Source organism: Saccostrea echinata, unplaced genomic scaffold (assembly GCF_033153115.1).
Source record: "Saccostrea echinata isolate AGI-Se365-2 ecotype Australia unplaced genomic scaffold, CSIRO_AGI_Sech_v1 ptg000046l, whole genome shotgun sequence".
NCBI classification, from domain to species: Eukaryota; Metazoa; Mollusca; class Bivalvia; order Ostreida; family Ostreidae; genus Saccostrea; species Saccostrea echinata.
The window spans coordinates 11,687,022-11,708,732 of record NW_026889795.1 but is presented as its reverse complement, the minus strand read 5'-3'; the positions used below and the strand labels follow the sequence as shown (position 1 = coordinate 11,708,732).

Sequence of the window (21,711 nt, the reverse complement as noted above, 5' to 3'; positions counted from 1 at the left end):
CCACAATAGGGATGAAATATTTTACAAAGGAATAAATGGAGAAAATCTTGAAAAATCTTCTTCTCAAGAACAGCAAAGCCATGTTAAGTTTTATATAATTATCAAGTTTGTTTAAATCATAACCCCAAGGGGAAGGGAGGGACTACAGTGGAAGATCAAATTGTTACAAAGGAATATAGAGAAAAAAAAATCTGTTTAAAAATCTTTAAGAATTTTCTGCTCAAGAACACCAAAGCCGTTACTGATATTGATATGGAAGCATCCCCAAAGTGTTAAATTCAAGTTTGCCCCCCCCCTCCCCATGTAAACTTTTCAATGCTGAATTGATTTGTGCTTTTTTGCTAGTCAATGTGCTAAGATGAACGATGTGGCCCATGGGTCTCTTGTTTAATGAAGTGGTACTAACTATATATATATTGAAAGGAAAAAGAAACGCAGGGTAAACAAAGCTTCAGCTCATGTGAGCTAAAAATCTAAGCACAGGTTACACAGAGTTTAGCTCCTAAGGAAACTGAACTTTTATGAAATTAAAGTAACCGCCAAAATTGATTAAAAGTACTGCCAACTTGGCGTAAAACAACATGCATACAATCAATCAATCGTGAAAGTGATCAGCAACATTACCTAAAAAATAGAGCTTTTCAGTGAGACAGATCAAGTTCACCAGTACAGTGTTTCTTTTTTCCTTATCATTCATAACTATAGAAATTATGAGGAAAGTGTATACAAATGTAAGTGTATTTATTGCATAATCCCTACGATTGAACTCATTTCTAAAGAACAAAGGGAATCAGTGCCTTCCTGTCCTTTGGATAATCTTCAAATTTCTCCCGATAAAATCTACAAAATGAATAAAATTGAATAAATCAAGCATTGGTGTGAGTAAGACGCATTGGGCTATTTGTATTTTTCCCCTTATACGTACATGCACAAGTATATTACATTGAACAGAATGTCCGCTAAGCAAAACTAATAAAATATACACCATCTCTTCTTATGAAGTATTGTAAATGTAACAAGTAGTATTAAAGTAATCTCCAATATCTCAAGAAATGATATCCAAATTTTGGAAAATTTTTCCTGGCTATAGTTTGAACATAGGGACTTAGAACATGCAGAACTTATACTAACACAATTTAAAATTCTAAATCTTTGTAGAAGACAATATATAATATCAAGAAATTGATAGACGAAAAAATTTCATACATGTATATCAATTTATTATTCATCTGTTATTTTATTCATTGATTTTTACTTTATTTATCTGTTTTATCTATTTATTTTCATTTTTTGTGAGGAATGGTTGATGTATAATGTTATATGAGAGCGCAATGTCATGAAAAAAATAATAATTCAAACTTCTATATTCCTTTTGAAATGAAGTATATCTATACTAAGTAAATATGCATTACCTGTGATGATGGAAAGCCCTAGGGCCGATATTACACAGGGTGAATACAGCAAAGGCCAAAGAGGGGAGATTGTTACACGCCACAGAGAAGCCGATCCACTCTACGATTTCTCCCAGGAAGTTAGCACCAGAGACGTACTCGAATAGAAATCCTAGAGATAAAAATAAAAGTTAGCACCAAAGACGTACTCGAATAGAAATCCTAGTGATAAAAATAAAATGACGTTACTACCCCTAATGATAACAATTCAAAGAAGTTCATTTGAAAATAAACCATACACAATCGTCTTTGCATCCCCCCCCCCCGATTTCTGAATACTACATATATATGTATATGCACCACAGGAACAATATGTCTGATTACCTCTTGGAGTTTGATATGTGCCCTCTTTCTCTTTCCTTAGTGACGTCAGCAAATTGTCAGACCGGATGTTAATGTACATCCCCGTAAAAAATAACATTATACCTTCAAAAAACAAAAATTAAAAGTGTTTCTGTGTTTGTTTTATGCGTATGAAAACTTGAGAAATTGAAAACTAGTTCGTTCCCATTTTAATTGTCATTTGCATATAGCCAAAACAAACATAAAAGTGCGGGTAATTCAATCCTTTTTTTTTTTTACATACCAAGACAGAATCTTGCCTTCTGGAACCAGTAGTGGATCTCAGTATTCGGTAGGAGTATTCCATACGTCTGTAAAGCGCCGTTCACTGAACAGAAGAAAACGGCGGCCATGAAAGGAAACAAAGGAATAGGTTTACCTCCCCTTATCCTCAGCGGAAAAATGAAAGTCCTGAAATCAGTCGACTTGAAATCTTTTAAAAGACAAATGATGTATCTACTACACACAAGTGATTGAATGTTTTGCATCAAAAGTCATTATGTAAGGAGGTTCAAAATAAAACAAAAAACTCTATTTAATTTAATTTTGAACTTGGTACAAGATTATAAACAGCAAAAAAGGCGACCGAAGGCAGAAATTTAAAAAAAAATACTAAATCTCACCTGTGAAAGTAGTGTACTAGAAAGCATCCAATCAAAATCTTGTTGTTTCCATGGATATTCACTGATTCATCAGAGCGCCACCTTGAGAGTACTACAAGCGGTACAACAAAGGATGGTAACTCCTGTAAGAACCAGGCAAGCTTGGCAGGCAGGAGGCATCCCCACCCAGGGCGAGTGTATCTTCCGTAAGGGGCCGTGGTGAACTGAAGCGTGACTAAATTAGAAATCCCCCACAAAACCATCAAACCAGAGACAAATTTCAGCGAATCGGGGGCTGAAAACACGCTGCCGACCTGTTCTAATATTAAGTTCATTTTACTTCGTTAAAACTTTTTTCTTCCAAAAAATAGAGAAAATTATTGAGAGACTTATTTTTGCAATTAAGTATTGCGTTAAACTAAGGATTACTGCATATGATTTAAGCTGGTGTGCGAGTCGCATTTTATTAACATTTTGAAAATGCCTGACGTCACCTTGCCTCCCGCTGTCCGATTGTTTGTTCAGAGATAAGGAACCGTCTCATTCGGCGAGTGATTCAGGGTGCTATTTCATAACCACAACGATAAATAAAAACTCTATAGAAATGTGTTGTGTTTGTTTTGGTTCTTAATTTCTATTTATGAAACCAGACAATGAGTCTTAGATTACCCCCAGTGAGATATATACAGGATGTAAGTGTTTTTATAAAAAAAAAAAAGAAAAAGAAAACTGCGGAGTGATGAAATAATGGTAATTAGGTACTCTCTCTCTCTCTTTCTCTATCTCTCTTTGCATGTATTTAGATGCCAAAGAATTCCATTATATGGATATTTTGCAAAATTCATTGTTTCTTCATTTCCATGCAGGTCTGTGTGCGTCAAGTGCTACAGTCATAAAGCAAAAAGATATGGACGTGGAACAATAAATCAATATAATAGTGGGAAATCTGAGATCAAAGTCAACATTGTTAATAAGAGAGAGAGAGAGAGAGAGAGAGAGAGAGAGAGAGAGAGAGAGAGATCCACGTTGATTTACATGCAAGCATTGAAAACTCATACCAACATTTGAATTCCTCGCAGACTGGGGTATACCCCCTCCCCTTTCCTATTTTTCCCCTTTTGAATCTGGGATTGGCACTCACTTTTCCTATTTGTGTATTCTAAGATGCATTACATGTTATCGATAATGTGACATTTTTGGCTTTAGATCTATGAACTGTTTTTAAATATCTCAGTCTCGACTGATGCAGAAAAAAAGAGAAGGCTTCGATCTCTCTTTTTATTTAAGTAGTAGTAGTACACGTATATATCGAAACGAGATGAAAACAGCTCAGATTAAATGGTTAAATTATAACACTTAATACATATTAAAATACACGAATAAGAGGAAAATTGATTAGACTGATGATTCAATTTGAAAAGAAAAAATGGAAAAGGTGGGTTGGGGCATACCCCAAACTTAGCGCCCCTTTTCCTTTATATCAGATACAATAAACTTCTGGAAGGTGTTACTTTTTTTTCTCTTTGTTGAAAAGTATTTATTGTAAAGTCCGTCTTCTATTTTAATCCTTTTTTTTTTCATAGAGTACTCCACCATGCACTCTTTTTGTCTCAAAGATAAATACATTTGCATTGTGGTATGTTTTACATTTTGAAAAATATTGTTTTATAAATTAAAATGCTAATATGACGCATTTTTTAACAATGATAATTCAAAAATTTAAAAACTATGCATGGGACGATTCAGAAATTTATTACTTTTTTTGGTGGTCCATATGCACTTAAAAAAAGTCCGTTCAAGGAATGTTCTGACAGTTTAAAACGAAAAAAAAATCTTGAAAATCCTATTTCATGTGTGTGTGTGTGTGTGGGGGGGGGGCTTGGACCTTTCTCTAAATTTTAATACATTTCTATTTCAAATGCTGGAATTTGCCATCTAGTGTTCGAACGTACACCAACAAGGGGGGGGGGGGTGCATGCAGCTTCCAAATGAAAATTTATATACATGTAGTTGTACATGTAGTAAAAGTACATCAAAAAACTATTCTCAGGAAAAAGTGCTGACTTTACCTTAATTGTTTAAAAAGACTTAAAGTTTCTTTAAAAAAAAAAACGCTATATAGTTGGATATGATATAATTGTTAGGCCTATATCAAAAGAAGGAGTCGCATATCCGGATAATAACCCACATCGTTCAACTATTACAATTGTTAAGTGCGACACCTACCGGAAGAAGTATTAATGGCCGCTAAAACTTCGTCTACAACTTAGAAAACAGAAACAAGTCGTCAGAAATGGCAGACGACGAAAGAATACAGAAATTGAAAGCCGGTAAACAAAAGGTGCATATCAATTTCTGTTTAACATTCAAGTTTTTAAGCATGTTTCTTTCACGAAACACAAGAATTCCCCATTGTTTACTTGTTATCTGACTGGTCCAGCGTGGCGCTCTTTGCTACATCCTGCAGTGGTGTGTGATGAAATCACGGGAACTTTTTTCATCAGGACGACAGTGTTTGATTAAGCCTTGCTAATCTAAATGCTTTAATTTTTTTGTTTAAACGAATAGATAAGAGAAACGAACTTTCATTTTGACACAATAAAGCCAAGAATCGTTCTATATGTTACTAGACCCTCTAGTCCGTAACATTCTGGTCTGTGGAAACTTAGTATACATGCAGTAAGCAGAGAAACAGAATGACAGTGCTGTTGTGGAGAAATAAAAAATTCTACTATTCCTGTCCCACTATACATGTAGCTATAGTTCTGTAGCTCAATTTGGATGGATGACCAGAGAGCTACAGTTAAAAGTGTATTAAAGTGTATTATATAGACGAATTTCACATTCTTAAGAGGTATCTCCCATTGTCGGCGTAACAGTCATTTTTGTCACTATATCGTTTGTAACTTATCTGTAAATATTTTCAACTTTCAAACGGAATCGGACAAGAAAAATTTATTTTGACCTGTTCCTGAATTGCCTTGGTATGGGGCAATATGAAAAACATAATGAACATATTCAAACGGATTTAATTTGCGAGATATTACCCCCAAACGTTGGTAATGTTATAGAGGGAAAACAGTCTTATGCCGGTTGACCCCACATTAACCCCGCAAAGGGAAATAACTTTCATAAATGTGAAATTCGTCTATTATGCACAAAAAAAAAAAAAAAAAATCCACAGCTGAAGTACGTCATAAAAAAAAGAGGATTGAATTATGCCCTATGACTAGGGATGTGCAATTTTATTGTTATGTACATGTAACTGTAATGTATATGTTTTATTGTGTGATAGGTATTGTGATACAGAGACTAAAATACTGGTATTTGGTCATGTTGGTACGTGATTATAAAATTAGTAAATAATTCATTAATTTTTGTTCAAACTTTTGAAATATAAAAATGCTGTAAAACAGTCAACCAATGGCATCCTAGCATCCAAATATGCTTTATTCTTAATTTATTCTTAGTTCTACAAATGAAAAAAAGTGAAGATATTTTTTAAAGCTTGTTTGAAAAAAAAATTATGGTAATTCATTTAAAGTCAAAGTAAAAATATGATATTATCGTGATATTTTTTTGGGAAATTCTGAAATATCTCGATACAAAATTTTTACAGGACATAAGGTCTGGTAAAAATATATGTTTTACCAGACCAAGCATTTACTTACCAGACTGACCTTTTTCTTTAAACTCATACATCATTATCATGATACAGAGATTGAAAGGGGAGGTATTCTCACTGTTTAATTGAACCTTAAATAGATCCAGAGTTGACATTATAAAAAAATGATTTTATTGAAATGAACAAACTTACTATTAATAATTTTCCTTTTTAAAAGGTTGTATACAATTGCATACAATTTTCTCTTTTTCTTACAAATGAAATATACAGTGTCAAAGACTTTTTTAAACTTAAAATGCACTTTAAAATATATTTATTTATTTCCTGAAGTAACTCATTACAGTTACTCTTGTTCAATAATGAAAATAATTTCCCCCAACCGAATCTACATATGAGCTACAGTACCGACCAGACACAACCTAACAGAAAGCGAACCCAGAGCGCACCCCGGGTTCGCTTTCTGGGTTCGCTTCGGGTTCGCTTGGGGTTCGCTATAGCGGACCCCGAGCGAACCCGCAGCGGACCCAGAGCGAACCCAGAAAGCGAACCCCAAATTCAGTAGCGAACCCAGAAAGCGAACGCGCGTTCGGTGTTGTGTAACGGAGCTGTCAATCAGGATTAGCGATAAAACGTGTTAACCAATCAGCGCCTCGACCAATCCGGTTTGTTATTCGATGTAAATAAAACATTGTACAAGCAAAGTATATTAATGTAAAGTGTGAAACTGTTATTAACATGATTAAAAAAATTATTTATATCTTAATTATCCAGATAGCATGTTATTTTTACACATTTATTTTCTGTATTTTTTATTTTTAAAATCCATTAACATTTCGTAAAAAGGTACTTTCGTGTATAAAAGAAAAAAAGGAAATAATGGTTATTACAATTGTTACTAAAAAATGAAAAAAATAAAAGGTTTTTGACAAATCAATGCATTTCATCATTTCAAGTTACTGTACAAGATTATGTATAATTATGTACATGTACGTGCTTTTTATTCAATTACTTTATAATTCTAATTTCCATCTCGTCTAAATCCAGATCAACATTAAAATTATTGATCTTCTTAATTGAAAATGAAAAAAAAATTAAAAGTACATGTATGTCCGATCGTAAACAACTATGGTATTATTTTGAATTATCTTCTACAAGAAAAATAATGTAAAGCTTTAATAAGCTTGTTTGTTTGTTTTTTTTACCTGAAATAAAAGAGGAAAAAATGAAGCGCGATTTACATAATTGAACGAACTAATTATCGATAGTAAATAAGCAATATAGTAAGTCGTACAGTATTGTATTCTCTAAAAATAGCGTAACTTTTATAATAAAGCCTATTTAAGATATTTTATGATTTTTTTTCTCTGATGTTTATTATATTTACTGCTAATTGTGGTCTTGATTGTTTTATATCAATAAATCAAAAATGTACATGAAAAAAAATTCCGAATACTTACATTTAAATATTTAGTCGGCAAACGTACACGACGTGATCGTCGGGGTTACTTTTAATCCCTGATGCTAATTATTATTTTTTTTAATATAATTTCGGCAAATGAAGGAATAAAAAATGGCTGATTTTTGAAATTCTTAAATGGAAAGATGGATAAAGTTTTGAATCATTTTAGGCCATTTTTAATTAAAAATCTTATACCCGCTTACTGCATATAATAAAATCCAATTAAATCAAAACTCACGGCCCATCTATATCATGTGATAGAACAAGCAGTATTCAATCATAAATTACATCTTTAAGTATCAAAAAGATTAATTAAAAAAAAAAAACAATTTTCCAAAGTCGGAGAATTACATAAATAATTATTTGTAATCTAAAATAACTACATGTATTAAGGCTTATTTACATGTACATGTAGTTTCAAAAATATCCATTTCTAAATATTTTTTTTTTCAGTTTTCCAAAGTCGATGAATTTCACCAATAATTATTTTTAATCTAAAATATCTATTAATTAAGCCTAATTTCGTTCTAAAAAATATCCACTCCTATATACTTTTAACTATTTTGCGTAAAAAATCGCGCGTTTGTGTTAACAATCATGAATGGTTGTGTAACGTGAAGAATCGTGTACGTGAAGGATCATTCGTGTAACAGGTTTAATCGTGCGGAATCGTTCGTGTATATGTTTTCAACAATAACGTTGCAACCACTGTACATGCTTATGTATCGATCGCCACAAAAACAATAATGATCGATTTCACTACTGTATTTGGAATATACAAGGGGCGGGGCTTACTCGCGGCAAGATAAAAGCGGGGTCCGCTTCACGCTTGAGTGCGTAAAGCGAACCCAGAAAGCGAACGCCGGGTTCGCTCTAGCGGACCCAGAGCTGACCCCGAGCGAACGCAGAGCGAACCCGAAGCGAACCCAGAGCGCACCCAAAATTTCTGAAAGCGGACCCGTAGCGGACCCCGAGCGAACCCAGAAAGCGAACCCGGGGTGCGCTTTGGGTTCGCTCTGGTGTTAGGTTGTGTCTGGTTGGTACTGTATCTAGAGATCTATATTCCATGACAGGAAATTCGAATTAAAAATAAATGGTCATGATAAGGTAGTTATAGACTAAAATTAATCATGTATCACTGCTAAATGGATCGAATAAAGGATATGTGTGGACAATAAGACAATATATACATGTAAATTAAGATTTTTAGGCCTTATTTTTTCATCAGACAATCGGTCCGGAATCCTGATTTTTTTTTTACCGACCCGAACCAAATTTTACTGGGAAAAACCGATGGTCCAGTGACTTTTGCATAGACTGACATCTAAAACTAAGATTGGGACTTAAAGCAGACAGTTTAGAGTAAAAAAAGTTTTCTTATAAAGAATGATAAATTCAACACATTTTCATCCTTTCCCAGTAAGTTCTATACTCTAAACTATTGATGACAGAATGAAAAGGAATTCGAACTTGTAAGATCTCTTTGAAATCATTCCTCTTCTGTGTGTAACACTCGCATTGTTTTGTTGTTTATTTTGTTCAAATCTGTATAGTGTTGAGCATTGGCTTTTGTCTCCATATTTAGTTGGCAGAGTTCCAGAAAAAAAGAAAGAAGAAGAAAACTGTGTCACCACGAGATGACAAGGAAGATGTTGCCATGGGAACCGGCCAGAGTGAGGCTTCACTGTCCAGTTCAGGAGATGTGTCCTTGTCAGATGTAAGTGACCTCTGTCTTTGGACAGGGTCAGTGTACAAGGATTCATTTGGCCCTCTGTCTTTGGACAGGGTCAGTGTACAATGATTCATTTGGCCCTATGTCTTTGGCCAGGGTTAGTGTACAGTGATTCATTTGGCTTGTGTCTTTGGACAGGGTCAGTGTACAATGATTTATTTGGTTCATTACTCTGCATATTTGACATTTCATAAGTGACCTTTTTTGTCCAGTTTTAAAATAACCCTTTTAACAATATCTTTCATGAATAAGTTACCAATTTTTTTTCCTTGATTGTTTTTTTTAAAAAATTTTTAAAGATTTTTTTTCTCTTAATGTTTTATTCTATTTATAGAGTGACCAAGGGAATACAGAGGGCAGATCTGATGTAAGTGTCTGGTTTTTAAAATATGTAAGATACCTAATTGGTAGTCGAGATCATGTCTTGTACACTTTATACACCAACATGGCCATTTGTTCAGTTTAAAATAAAAAGAAAAGAACCATCAAAGAGAAGATGATTTAATTCGGTGATTGGGAGTGTCAAAAGAAGAAAAGTTTTAATTTGTAAAATATTTTCAATGTTTTGGAATATTTAACAGTGTTTAAGCCAAATCTTAAAAAAAAAAAAAGTATTATTTCTTTGAAACTGGGTAAGGGTTTTTGTTATTTTCTGATATCATTGACCAGGAATATGACTGCATTTGTATACTGAATCAACAAATATATATATATATATTTTCCTCCTCTTTTATTCTTAAATAATTTTTTACAAAACAACATTTAAAAAAAAAATTCGTTCTGTAATACATTTAATTGAATGAGTTATGTATAGAAGTGATAAAATTTTGTAGGACACACGGACACTACTGAAGACCCAGACATCTCTGTACGCAGCGTACGACAGAATCGAGGAGCTGGAGGAGAGTCTGACAGGAAAACAGCTGGCGCTGGATAAAGTCATCTCAGAGAACGACCAACTACAGAAAAAGATCCAGGAGTCAAAGGTAACACCCCCCCCCCCCCCCCCTTCAACGACCTCTCAACATGTCCCCAGCACATCAAAAACACTAACACAGTAGTTACAGAAAAAGATTCAGAGGTCAAAGGTAACAACAACAACAACCCCCCCCCCCCCCTCAACGGCCTCTCAACATGTCCCCAGCACATCAAAAACACTGACACAGTAACACAGTTATGTGAAAGAATGACAAGGTACTTAAGGAATGAATTTAATAGCTACCCAAGTTATATGGTATAACCTGGGTTGGAACAGTTTATGCTTTTTTATAAACTGCTTCGCGGTGTATAAAGCGTAAACTGCCCCAACCCAGGTTATACCATATAACTTGGGTAGCTATTAAATTCATTCCTTATAATTTAATTTTCTATCATTAAGTGTAGGAAAAAAGGCAATTTCACCTCAAATATGACATTAAATTGTACAAAATTTAAATGTAACATCAAGCGGATTGATACGTTTTTGATGCAAGTCATTGTGACGTAGGCAACCCAGGCTATACAGTATAAACTAATTTTTCAGCCAATCAAAAAGTGTGTTACAACCAGAATTAAATTATAGAAAAATATTCAGGAGTTGAAGATAAACAACCCCACCAAACACCAAACACCACCACAGTGGCTATCCCTCAACAACTTCCCTGCACACTAACAAACAATCACACTAATACACAGTACTACAAATGTTGATATTAAAAATGGCAGCTAGATAAAGATACTGGAGTCATTATACAGGCCTATTTACTTGATCTCTCCTATATTGCCTACCCCACTTACTAGAAAGACACTAAACATGGAACTGAAGTTGTGGCAATAGAGAAATATAATGTTATGATATCCAGTCTTTATTCCCAAATGTAGGTGTAATTAATTGCTATTAAATTTATGTTTATAAAGCTAAAATGAAACTACAATTGAACTTCGAACACAGATTTTTCAAATACCATGGATATGTCAAAGTGATTTGGAAGTCCTAAGTATTTTACCCTTGAAATCTTGAATCCTCGGATATCTCAAAAATTTTTCTTGGTCTCATCAAGTTCGAGTTTTAGAGGTTTGATGGTATTGCATACTGTAATGAAGTACTCTAAGACATACACAATCACAGATGTCATATGCAATGGAGTATAACTAATCCTAGTGGGTGAAATTCATGAGATATTCAAGCTACATTGTATATACAATAGGTAATAATGGTTTCTAAATAAAGAACAAGATTCCTAGATGTGAAATCCTTTACCAAGTGTGTATCAGACTTAAGGAGAATTAAGAATGCCACAGTACAGTGGACCTTCAGATATTCAGACGCCAGGTATCCGGACGCTTCAGTTTCCGGACGATTTTTAATGGGTACGAAAATTTTCAACATTATTTTGTCTCGTTTAACCGGAATTCCGCGTTCCGTATCCGGACGGTCATTTTTCACCACAAAATGAATTTTTACGTTATATTTTGGTTCATTTATCCGGACGATTATTTTTCAACTGGTCTGTCAAGTCTGCTCAGATTACTTGATCTGGGTGTTAGTAATTGTTGTAAAAACACTGGTCTGGCTGTTTGTTTTAAAAGATGACCACCTGCGACCTGTTATCAGTGGCTTGCGGCAAGGTTAATTGTAGTTCGATAGGTACGCACGAGACTCTCGCTTCACTAACATGGTTTTGATACGTATTAATTAAGGAAAATAATGTTTAAGTCTAGGATAATTTTTCGTAGTCGGCAAATATATTTCTTTTACTGTTAGAATACAGTCGTAACATGGGTTAATGTATTTATAGACATGACATCGGAGTTTTTATATGCACAGTATTTTGTGCGCAAAACGCATTCTATGATTTGATGACATTTATAAAATCACTTTCAGAATTACACAATCGTTAATACGATCTTGCATTGGATGATTACGATTAGCGTTCGTATACATATGCAGATTATGTCACATTTAGCATTGATAGGCGTTCATATTAAATAAGACTCTACCGACAGTACCGTACCGACATGGCTACTAGGAGAAGTTGATTCATTAGACACTGGCAAGTAGAAATAATTAATGTGACCATATAAATACGTTTTTTTTCCAATGACAGATGTACTTTTTTATTTATTTAAACAAGTATTGAATGGTACTAACTTATATAAAAGTATTTAAACAATAAAACGTATTGATATAAAGCAACATTCTTTACGATTGAAAATGGTATGAAAGGCCATCTAACTAAAATCAGCGCAATTCAGGTATCCGGACGCTTCACATATCCGGACAAATTGACTGGGAACCAAAGCGTCCGGATAAATGAGGTTCCACTGTATTTACTATAGACTGTGAAATCAACAGTTGAAAAAAGAAATAGGTACAAGAAAATATGTTTTTTGGAATTGAATATTTATATTTCAAAACTTTATATCCAGACATCTTTTAAAAATTTTCAAAACACCTGAATTTTCTCGCTAACAAGGGCACATTCACTGACAATTCTTCAAACACACAGTTTTTAACTAGGTCACGTCCCAAAATAAGTTGGCTGCATCTTTTAATCAGATTCTTGTGTAAATGAGAACCCTGTTCATAAAAAACTCGATCATTATTACGAATCCATTGATCATTAGCCTTTCTAAGCGTATGTTTGTGCCACATCACACAAACACTGATGTTTACATAAATGACATGGCATCATATCAAATAATAAGTGATAAAAAAGGTTGTATATTTCTCAGAGTAAAGTTGGTTGTCTTGCATCATCATCTTGTTTGTTTACAAACCCAAAATTCCAAATTATAGGCATAAATGTACTATCTCAGTCTTCTTAACAAGCTACAGTCACACCTCGTTATCTCGAACTCAAAGGGACGGAGAAAATACTTCGAGATAACCGAAGATTCGAGATATCCAGGGTAAAATTCTTAAGGAATAAGCAGTTTGGACTTCAAAATCACTTCGACATATCCATTGTATTCGTGTTTGAGATACTGAAGTTCAACTGTATATAATAGGTTTAAATATTCTAATTCAATGTTTTCGTCATGCATTCTTTTTCTTTGCTTTGTTTCAGTTGACCGAACTTGAGGCGGCCGTTAGGAAGAGGGAGGAGCTAATTGTCCAGCTGTCATCTGCTCTACAGACCGTGACCAATCAAACGCCAAGTGACACCATAGCAACAGAAATGGCTCAGGAAGTTCAGCTTCTCAAGAATCAACTCCAAAATGTACGTCAATGAAATTAGATGAATTTTTTTTCTTGATAAATAATACAATTGATTGGGAAGAATTATTTCTTAGATTACTTATAAGAGTTATTGTATAACTATGCAAAAGGATTACATAAAGATCTTTGTGAATCAAAACATATACAACTAAGCAGAGAGATTTTTTTAAAATTAGAAACATGAATGTTACACTGCATATGAAAATACAATTCCTGATATTGTCAGAGATTGGTATTAAAAAGTCATCAGGGCAGGAAAAACAGCTAAAAAAGTCAAGATTAAATTCAATTTGTTCATATAATTGAATTTATAAAAATTGATGTGTATTTCATTTTTTTCCAGGCCAGTAAACTTCTCGAGGCCCAGTCAGAAAAATACAACTCCACAACTCAGACACTGCTAGAGGCAAAGGCAGAAATAGCAGTCCTTCAGAAAAACCTCAGGGAGAGGGACAAAGGTCACCAGATCATAGGGTCACCAGGAACCAATCAGGATGCTCTCCAACAAGGTCATGACCCAAGATCCTCAGCAGCAGCGAATCAAGAGGAGCTATCAAAACTACAGCAGGAACTCCAAGAAGCCAAAACACAGATTGTCACATTACAGGAACAGATTAGGGAAACAGGAACAGGAAGTGAGGAAATGAATACACAGAATCAGGGTCAGCTGGAGGCTTTACAGGAAGTTGTTAGAAGTAAGGACAATCAGATTGCCGAGTTACAGTCCACTGTGTCCCAAAGTGAAAGTGAGTGTGAAAAACTTAAAAACCATGTTAGAAATCTGGAGTCCAGTCTATCAGAATTGAATGATCTCAAACAGAAAAATGAGAGGTTAAAATGTGACATTAAAATTGTGGAAGAACAGAACTCAGTAGTTGTACAACAGCTAAGGAATGAGAATATGGAATTAAAAGACAGTGTTAATAGCTTGAATGAAAAGAATGCCAAAGAAACTGAGTGTTTGAAAACTGAAATTAGTGAACTGAAATTGAAGATAAGTGATCTGGAAGAAAATGTGAAAGTGACAGAAGAAGTGAAAGTGAAAGAAGCAGAGGAATTGAAAGTGAAGGTAAAGGAATTGGAGAAACAATTGAAATTAACGAAAGAAACAGCAGCAAATGACAGTGGAGAATTGGATCTACTGAAGGCAGATTATGAACTTTTGACAGACACACTTAAACTGAAAAATGAAAGAATCATGGAGTTAGAACAAGCATTGACAGAGAGCAAGCATGAAATTGAGATGGAGCTTCTACGTGGTGACAACGAGCGGCTTTCTGAAGAAGTCATACAGCTAGAGGAAAAGTTGGAAAGCTCCGAAAAAAATATTGCAGAGAAAGGGAGAAGACTGGAATCATTTTGTGTCGAGAGAGATATGTTGGTGGCAAGTCTTGAGGAAAAAGATGAGAAGCTTTCATTGCAGGAGTCCAGTATTGTAGAACTTCAGCAAGAAAAAGAACAGCAGGCCCTGGAGTTGGACCAATTAAATGAGGATCTGGAGAATGCTTTATTGAAATGTAAACGTACTGAAGATTTAGAACTTCAATTAGAAGCACTTGTGTCTCAGCTGAATTCGATTCAACAGGAATGTCAGTGTTACCGCATTCAGAATGATGAACTTAAAAATAGAATCAACGTCCAACAGGACTTATATCTTAGTCAGCAGTACCAGATTGAAGTTGCTGGGAGTGAAAAAGAAAAGCTACTGCAGGAAAATCTCAGACTGGGGAGTGAAAAAGAAGAGCTGACATCAGAGATACAGAGGCTCAAAGAGGAAGTGGAAAATTATGCTAAAAAAGATCTGGATGAATTAGAATTTGAGAAGACAGAGAACCAGGAGTCCAAGGAGAAATCTTTGTCAAAAGTGCATGACTTAGAAACCACAATCCAGCATTTGAAAGAGGAGAATTCAGCTTTCAGTGTTAAAGTTCAATCTTTAGAGGATCAAATTCTTGGACTTCAGAAAGATCTGCAAAATTCCCAGGATGAGAAATGGGCTGAAATTGACCAGCTCCACGACTCGTATAAACAAGAACTGCTAGACAAAGACGATGTGATAAATACATTGCAGACAGAAATCAAAGGTTATAAAGAGACACTTAAAAGTAAGTCCCCTGATGTTAGAAAACCTGAAGACTGGGAAACTTCAGAAAATGATGGTGATGACTCCATAACAGAATTCATGCTAGAGTCTGTGGTGGAAGATCTGTTGTGTCAAAGTGAGGCTACAATTGAAAAGGAGGCTGGACAAGAGAAAGAGGCTACAACTCAGAAAGAGGTTGGAATGAGTAGTGAAAATGTGTGTGAGGAGATGGAGTTTGTTCAGGAGGAGTTCGTTCCAGTGAGTCATGTGAATTTATCTAGCATGGAAAAATCAGATAAATTAAGACAAAATAAATTTGATGATGTCAAAAGTGAAGATGGTACAAATTCATTAGAACATAGTGCATTCCTTATTTCTCAATATGAAGAAGAAATTTCCAAACTCAGTGAAAGCCTTGCAGCACATAAGCAGTTAGAAGATGTGAAGGAAAAGACACTTCAGTCTGTTTTATCTGAACTAGAATCAATGAAAGAGGAAAAATATCAAGACGAAAGTGCAATTAGATCTGTGTTAAACTTAGACCCAGATATTTCATTGGATTCAGAAAATTTCCTGAAGATACTGAGGACGTTAGAAAACCAAAAATGTCACCTCCTCGAAAAACTAGAAAAAGCAGAGGCAGAAAAGGAAAGACTTCTGAAAAGGATTCAAAATGCTGAAACAGATGACATTTCTTGTGACAGTCTTAATTTGGAGGATTCTATAGATGAAGACAATGTGGAATCCAACATGGAATCTGAGCCTGGAGAAACGGAAGAAATGATGGTGGAGGATGACGTGGAAGATGGAGTTGATGGAGTACAAAACACTGAGATGTTACAACCAATCCAAATTTTCAAGGAGATGACACCTGCAGAGGACACTGTGCAAGAACAGGACATACTGAGGACTGCAGTTAGTGATACTGACCTTACCCCAGATAGAGGACCCAGCCATGCAGAGAGAGTGAGTTCCATAGCTGACAGTACACACTCAGAAGCAGGTGACATTAAGGTGAGCCCGTGCATGCTTTCGTCAGATGATGCTGCTTCTGTTATTGTTACGTTAACTAATTCCAGTTCTATTCCTATTGTTCATGTTTCTGTTGAGAATGTTTCTGTTCAGAGTCAGCCTTGTGTTTCCACTGGGAGTGGTGGTAGTGATGGAGATAGTGGTAATTTTCATGTAAAACCCGATGGTGAGATGAGAAATGTGGATTTAACAGCCAACATTAATGCTCTAGACAAAGCAAGGGCAGATGAATTCAGTGAGGATGTAAAATGTGAATTGGAAAAGCAAATTTCTGTGTTAGCTTCAGAGAAGGAGTCTCTTCAACTGAAATTAAAATCATTAGTGGAGGATTTAGACAAGAAATCTAGTGAATGTAAAGATATTCAGGATAAGTTAAATCAAGTGTCTAATCAATTTGATGTGTTCAAAGCTAGTTTTTCTGATATTACAATTAAGAATGAGAATTTAGAATATGACAATGAAGAACTTGTTGAAAAATTAGAAACATTACAGAAAGAACTTAATGATGTGAAATTTGACTATTCAAATCTACAGGACCATTATGACATGGTTGGTGATGAAAACCATACATTGAAATATGAACATGATCAGCTTTTGCAAAAATATGAAACAGTTGTATCAGAAAATTCTAGTCTGCTACAAAGTTTGTCCGATTCAGAGATCATGGGATCCAAAATCTTAAAAGAAAGTGAAGAAGTCATGAAAAGATTGAGTGAATTAGAGGAGGATAATTTTAAACTGAGACAGCAGCTAGATCAGTCAACCAACGAGAAATCAACAATGGAGATGGAAATTGAAGATCTCATTAAAAAGTTACATAAAGTGAATTCTGACAATGAAAATTTACTGGTGGAGAAAAGTGAGTTGATGGAAAATCACAGGAAACTTGTGAATGAAATGAACATTATAGAGAAAGAGAAATTGGAAAACTTTAGAAAAATTCAAAATTTGCAGCAAAAGTTAGAAGAACAAAAACAAGCCAGCCAAGATGTTAGGAATGCTAAGATTTCAGAGTTGGAGAGTGTGATTGATGAATTAAGGGGTCAGAACAGAATCCTGACATTCAACATCCAGAGTGCAGAGACAAGGATCAAAAAGCAGTCAGAGGAAGATGAGGAAGTAAAGAAAAGACATCAGGAAGATGTGAAAAGGAGAGATGCTGAGATTCAGAAAATACATGAAGAACAGAAAAGTTTATGGTCTTCAGTGCAAGAGAAAGACTCAGAAATTCATAAAATGGGAGGGATATTAAAAGATATTGAAAACAGAAATCATCAACTTAACAAGGGTATGGAAACTTTACAAGAAATAAAGCAGGAATTAGCGGATAAATTAGTCAGACTGGAAGAAAAACTTGCGGCTAAAGAGAATGAGTTGGAATCATTACAGAAACAATCTTTGGAGCTAACAGACACTCTCAAAGTTACACAAATTAAAAATGAGGAACTGAAAACTAAAGTGGAAGCTGAAGAGAAAGAAAAGATATTGGCCCAGAGAGAGTGTGGGGATCTGGTGGAAAGTCTGAGAGTGAAGGAGAAACTGGTGAATGAATTGGAATTGAAATGTGAAGGCCTTCTTCAGCAGATTTCTGAAAATGAGGACATAAGGAAATCCTTCGAGGAACATTTACAAAGTAGAGAGGATGAAATTAAAAATTTGATGTCACTTTCAGAGAACGGTGCTAAAAAATTGGAAGAGAAGTGTAGTTTGAAAAGTTCTGAAATTGAAAGACTTACTTCGTTACTAGAAGAGGCAAAACATGCAAGTCATGAACAAAATGAGAAACATAAGAGTGAAAATTTACACAGAGAACAAGAAATCCAACAAATCAAACAAGAAATAAAGGAAAAATCTGAAAAGATCTTAAACCTTGAAAAAGAAATGCAGCATCAAGCAGAAAAAGCAGTAGAAGAGGAAATCCATATAAAAGATCTAAAGCAGATTATTTCTAATATGGAGACAGAAATGAAAAATGTAGAATCCAGAAATGATGAAATAATTACAACCAAAGATGGGGAAATGTGTGATCTCCAGCAGAAATTAAAGGACTCTGAACTTCAGGTTGAAACACTTCATGTTAAAATGACAACACTGGAGGAAGTAAACTCAGAAATGGTAAGGAAGCTTGAAGAAATGGAACAGAAATGTAAAACATTAAAAACAGAACTGAGGAAAGAAGTTGAGTCAAGGTTGGAAGAGAAGCATTTGCAAATTCAACAGCTGAGGGATGACATTGGAGAGTTAACGGAAAATATTGGTAATAGCAAACCACAAGAAGAGGAAGAAGACAGGACTGTTCTGGAATCTTTGGGAAAACTGGAAACATCGTTGTCTAGGATTAAATCAGACATGACATTAACTGCAGGGCTCTCTGAATCAGAATCCCAAGTGAAAGTTGATGTGTCAGGATTGCAGTTGACTGGTTCAGAAGAAGCATCACAACCAGAGGTGAAGACAACAGCAGATCCAGGCAATCAGGCAGTGTCCATGGAATGTAGCAATGATGAAGCAAAGGTGTGTACAAGAGTTGAGAATCTGGAACTAAAGAAAACTGTTGACAGATTAATGGCCACAGTTCAGGAGTTGGAAAAAGACAAAAGCTATCTCAAGATTTGTCTGAAGGAGGCTAGGCAAGGTTTACGTAAGGGAGAAGACGAGGACTTGGAGATTTTAATGGAAGAGAATAGTCATCTTATGGAGGAAAACAAAGCCTTGACAAAAGAATTAGAAAAACTTACAAGTGAAGCTGCAACAAGGAATACTTGCAATACTGAAGATATGACTGGGGAATCTGATGTTGCTATGAGTAACACAAAAATATATAAAGAAATGGAGAGAAAAGTAGAGCTTCTATCTTCTGAAAATGTCAGACTGAAAAAAAATTTCTCAGACTTACAGGATGAAATAGAGAGAGGACAGAGTCAGATAATGCAGATAACTTCATTGTTTCAGCAGTCAGTGACTTCTAATGAGGTATTGAAAAATGAAATTTTATCCTTGAAAGATGAACTTGAGTCTATTGCTGAGACAAGGGAAAGTGTGGACGAGGCTTTATCCAGTGTGGAACAGAAAATAAAGCAAGAAGAGGAAGATGTTAGTAGAATGATAGAGGAGAGAACAGAAATTAAGCTGCAGGAGGAAAGCTGTGAAGTCAAGCAGATCAGTGAGGTTTTAGTGTCATTAACCTTAGCTAACTCAATGAACATTGTTTTGAAGGAAGAAAATGAAACATTAGGGAATCAGCTGCTTGAGAAAGAAACAAGTTTGAAAGAGTTATCACACAAATGCCAGGAAAATGAAGACAAAGCAAATAAAGTTCAAGAAAAAGCTAGGATGTTAGAAGAAGAGATAGAAAATGTAAAAAGGATTTCTTATACATACGAGAAGGATTTGAATGAAAAGGAACAGATGATACATGTGCTTGAGGAAAAATTGAAGGTTGTTTCAACAGAGAATACAGAAATGAGAGAGGAGAGAGAGACAATTATTGAAGAGGTGAAAGTTCACAGAGGCATTACAACAGAAATGAGGGATTCTGTAGAAAAAAGTCATCAGGATGTGATCAACATTCGTAAAGAGCAGTCACAGTTCAAATCAAAAATGGATGAGATCATTGGCGAGAAAGAGAAACTGGCCAGAGACCTGCTCAAAAAAGTTGTTGAAATCAAGGAATTGAGGGCAAAAATAGGTGTCCTTTCTGACGAAAATGATCAGTTGAAACAAACCCAAGAGAGGTTTGAGAAAGTGAAAGCAGAAAGAGATGAGTTGATCTCAATTCAGGAAAAACTGTTGGAAGATCTAACTGAGATGCAGGGCCGATATGAATCAGTCCATGCCTTGATGGAAGAGACAAAACAAGAATGTAACAATGAAATGGAGAAACTACGTGAGCAGCTTGGATCAGTCAATCGAGATGTTGGGAGTTTAAAATTGTCCATTGATATTCTTCAAACAGAACTTCAGTCTGCACAAGAACAGAGGGATCAACTTATGACAAGTCTTGAAGAGAAGGATCATCTGTTGATAGTCACAGAAAAAGAGAGGCAGAAAGAACTGAATGATAAGTTCAACAAAGAGCTGCAGAACCAAAGGAGGGCTGGTGGTGGATCTCATGGTGGTGTACTACAGGGAGTGGAGAGTGAAGTGGATGGAGAATCGATCCAGAGTGGTGGATCTCATGATGTTGAAAATCTAGTGGTGGAGAATGAAGTGATTGAAGAATCAGTAATCCAACAGACTGTGAGTTGTGTTGATAGTGAATTCATGAACCAGAGATCAGGTAGTGAACATATCAACTTAGATCAAGAGACCTTACAGCAAAACCAAAGCCAGAATTTTGATACTGGAGACAGGGTTGATCACTTTGCTGAATCTGGGAGAAGTACAGAAGTGGGAGCAGATAATATACCTGACAGTGAGGAATTGAGGGAAACAGAACAGCAAAGAATTTCACATGAAGAAGAATCAAACATTGTTGGAGGTTTAGTGATGGAAGAATCAAATAGAGCTGAAGGAAGTGATGTCCTTATCCCAGAAGAAACAATTTCTGAGGGAGACATCAAAGAATGTGATATAGAGCCCAAAGATTTTAACCTGGAAGAAGAAAGGGAAAACATCCGTAAAGAACTGAATGACGAGTATGAAAGAAAAATTGAAGGAATGAAGTATGAGATGGAAGAAAAACTGGAAATGTCATTGAAGGACCATGAGTATGAACTTTTAGGAAAATTTGACATGGAGAAAAAGGACCTGGTTAAGCAGATGGAACAGGCAGTTGCTCAGAAAATTGAATCTGTCAAAGCTGAGAAACACAAGGAATTTGTGGAGGCAATGCAGAAAGTTAGAAAGGATCAGGGGAAGAAACTCAAGGCAGAGGTGGAGAAGAGGAAGGCAGGGATTCGACAAAAGTTCCAGAAACAGTTCCAGGTATGTACTTGTGTGACTAAGGGTAGGGCATACAGAATATTTGTTTATAACTTTAATTAGATGGTGAAACATTGTAAGATTTTTATTTACTCTATGTTTTTCAGGAGGTCTGTGAAGAAAGGGACAAACTAATGAATGAAATTCAACAAATGAAGCAGGGTTTGAATCCAGCTCTTGATGATGCAGCTGATGACTCTGTCTTTCGTGAGCAAGATCAAAGCCGCAACTCCATATTTATCTCTGAAGAAATTTCGCCAG

General features: G+C 35.3%; 2 protein-coding genes across 3 annotated transcripts in view; one reads left to right on the top strand and one right to left on the bottom strand.

Moving 5' to 3' along the window:
* Positions 1–724: 724 nt before the first annotated feature.
* LOC133202070 (3-oxo-5-alpha-steroid 4-dehydrogenase 2-like) lies at positions 725–2,783 on the bottom strand. Of its 2 annotated transcripts, XM_061337850.1 has the most exons (5): positions 2,417–2,783; positions 2,038–2,204; positions 1,776–1,877; positions 1,413–1,563; positions 725–840 (listed from the first exon to the last, which is right to left on the bottom strand). In XM_061337850.1, exons 1-5 carry the CDS (start codon positions 2,728–2,730, stop codon positions 774–776), a joined length of 801 nt encoding a protein of 266 aa, XP_061193834.1. In that variant the 5' UTR covers positions 2,731–2,783; the 3' UTR covers positions 725–773. The 2 variants fall into 2 exon arrangements, with proteins under 2 accessions (XP_061193834.1, XP_061193836.1); XM_061337852.1 differs by lacking the exon at positions 1,776–1,877.
* Positions 2,784–4,600: 1,817 nt separating this feature from the next.
* Positions 4,601–21,711, top strand: part of LOC133202071 (golgin subfamily B member 1-like) — a 147,361-nt gene continuing 130,250 nt past the window's right edge. Inside the window, exons 1-6 of the mRNA XM_061337853.1 lie at positions 4,601–4,736; positions 9,065–9,196; positions 9,546–9,578; positions 10,045–10,197; positions 13,261–13,413; positions 13,756–16,509. Coding sequence (XP_061193837.1) covers positions 4,689–4,736; positions 9,065–9,196; positions 9,546–9,578; positions 10,045–10,197; positions 13,261–13,413; positions 13,756–16,509 — 3,273 coding nt within the window. The 5' untranslated portion in view covers positions 4,601–4,688. The remainder of the gene's footprint in view (positions 4,737–9,064; positions 9,197–9,545; positions 9,579–10,044; positions 10,198–13,260; positions 13,414–13,755; positions 16,510–21,711) is intronic.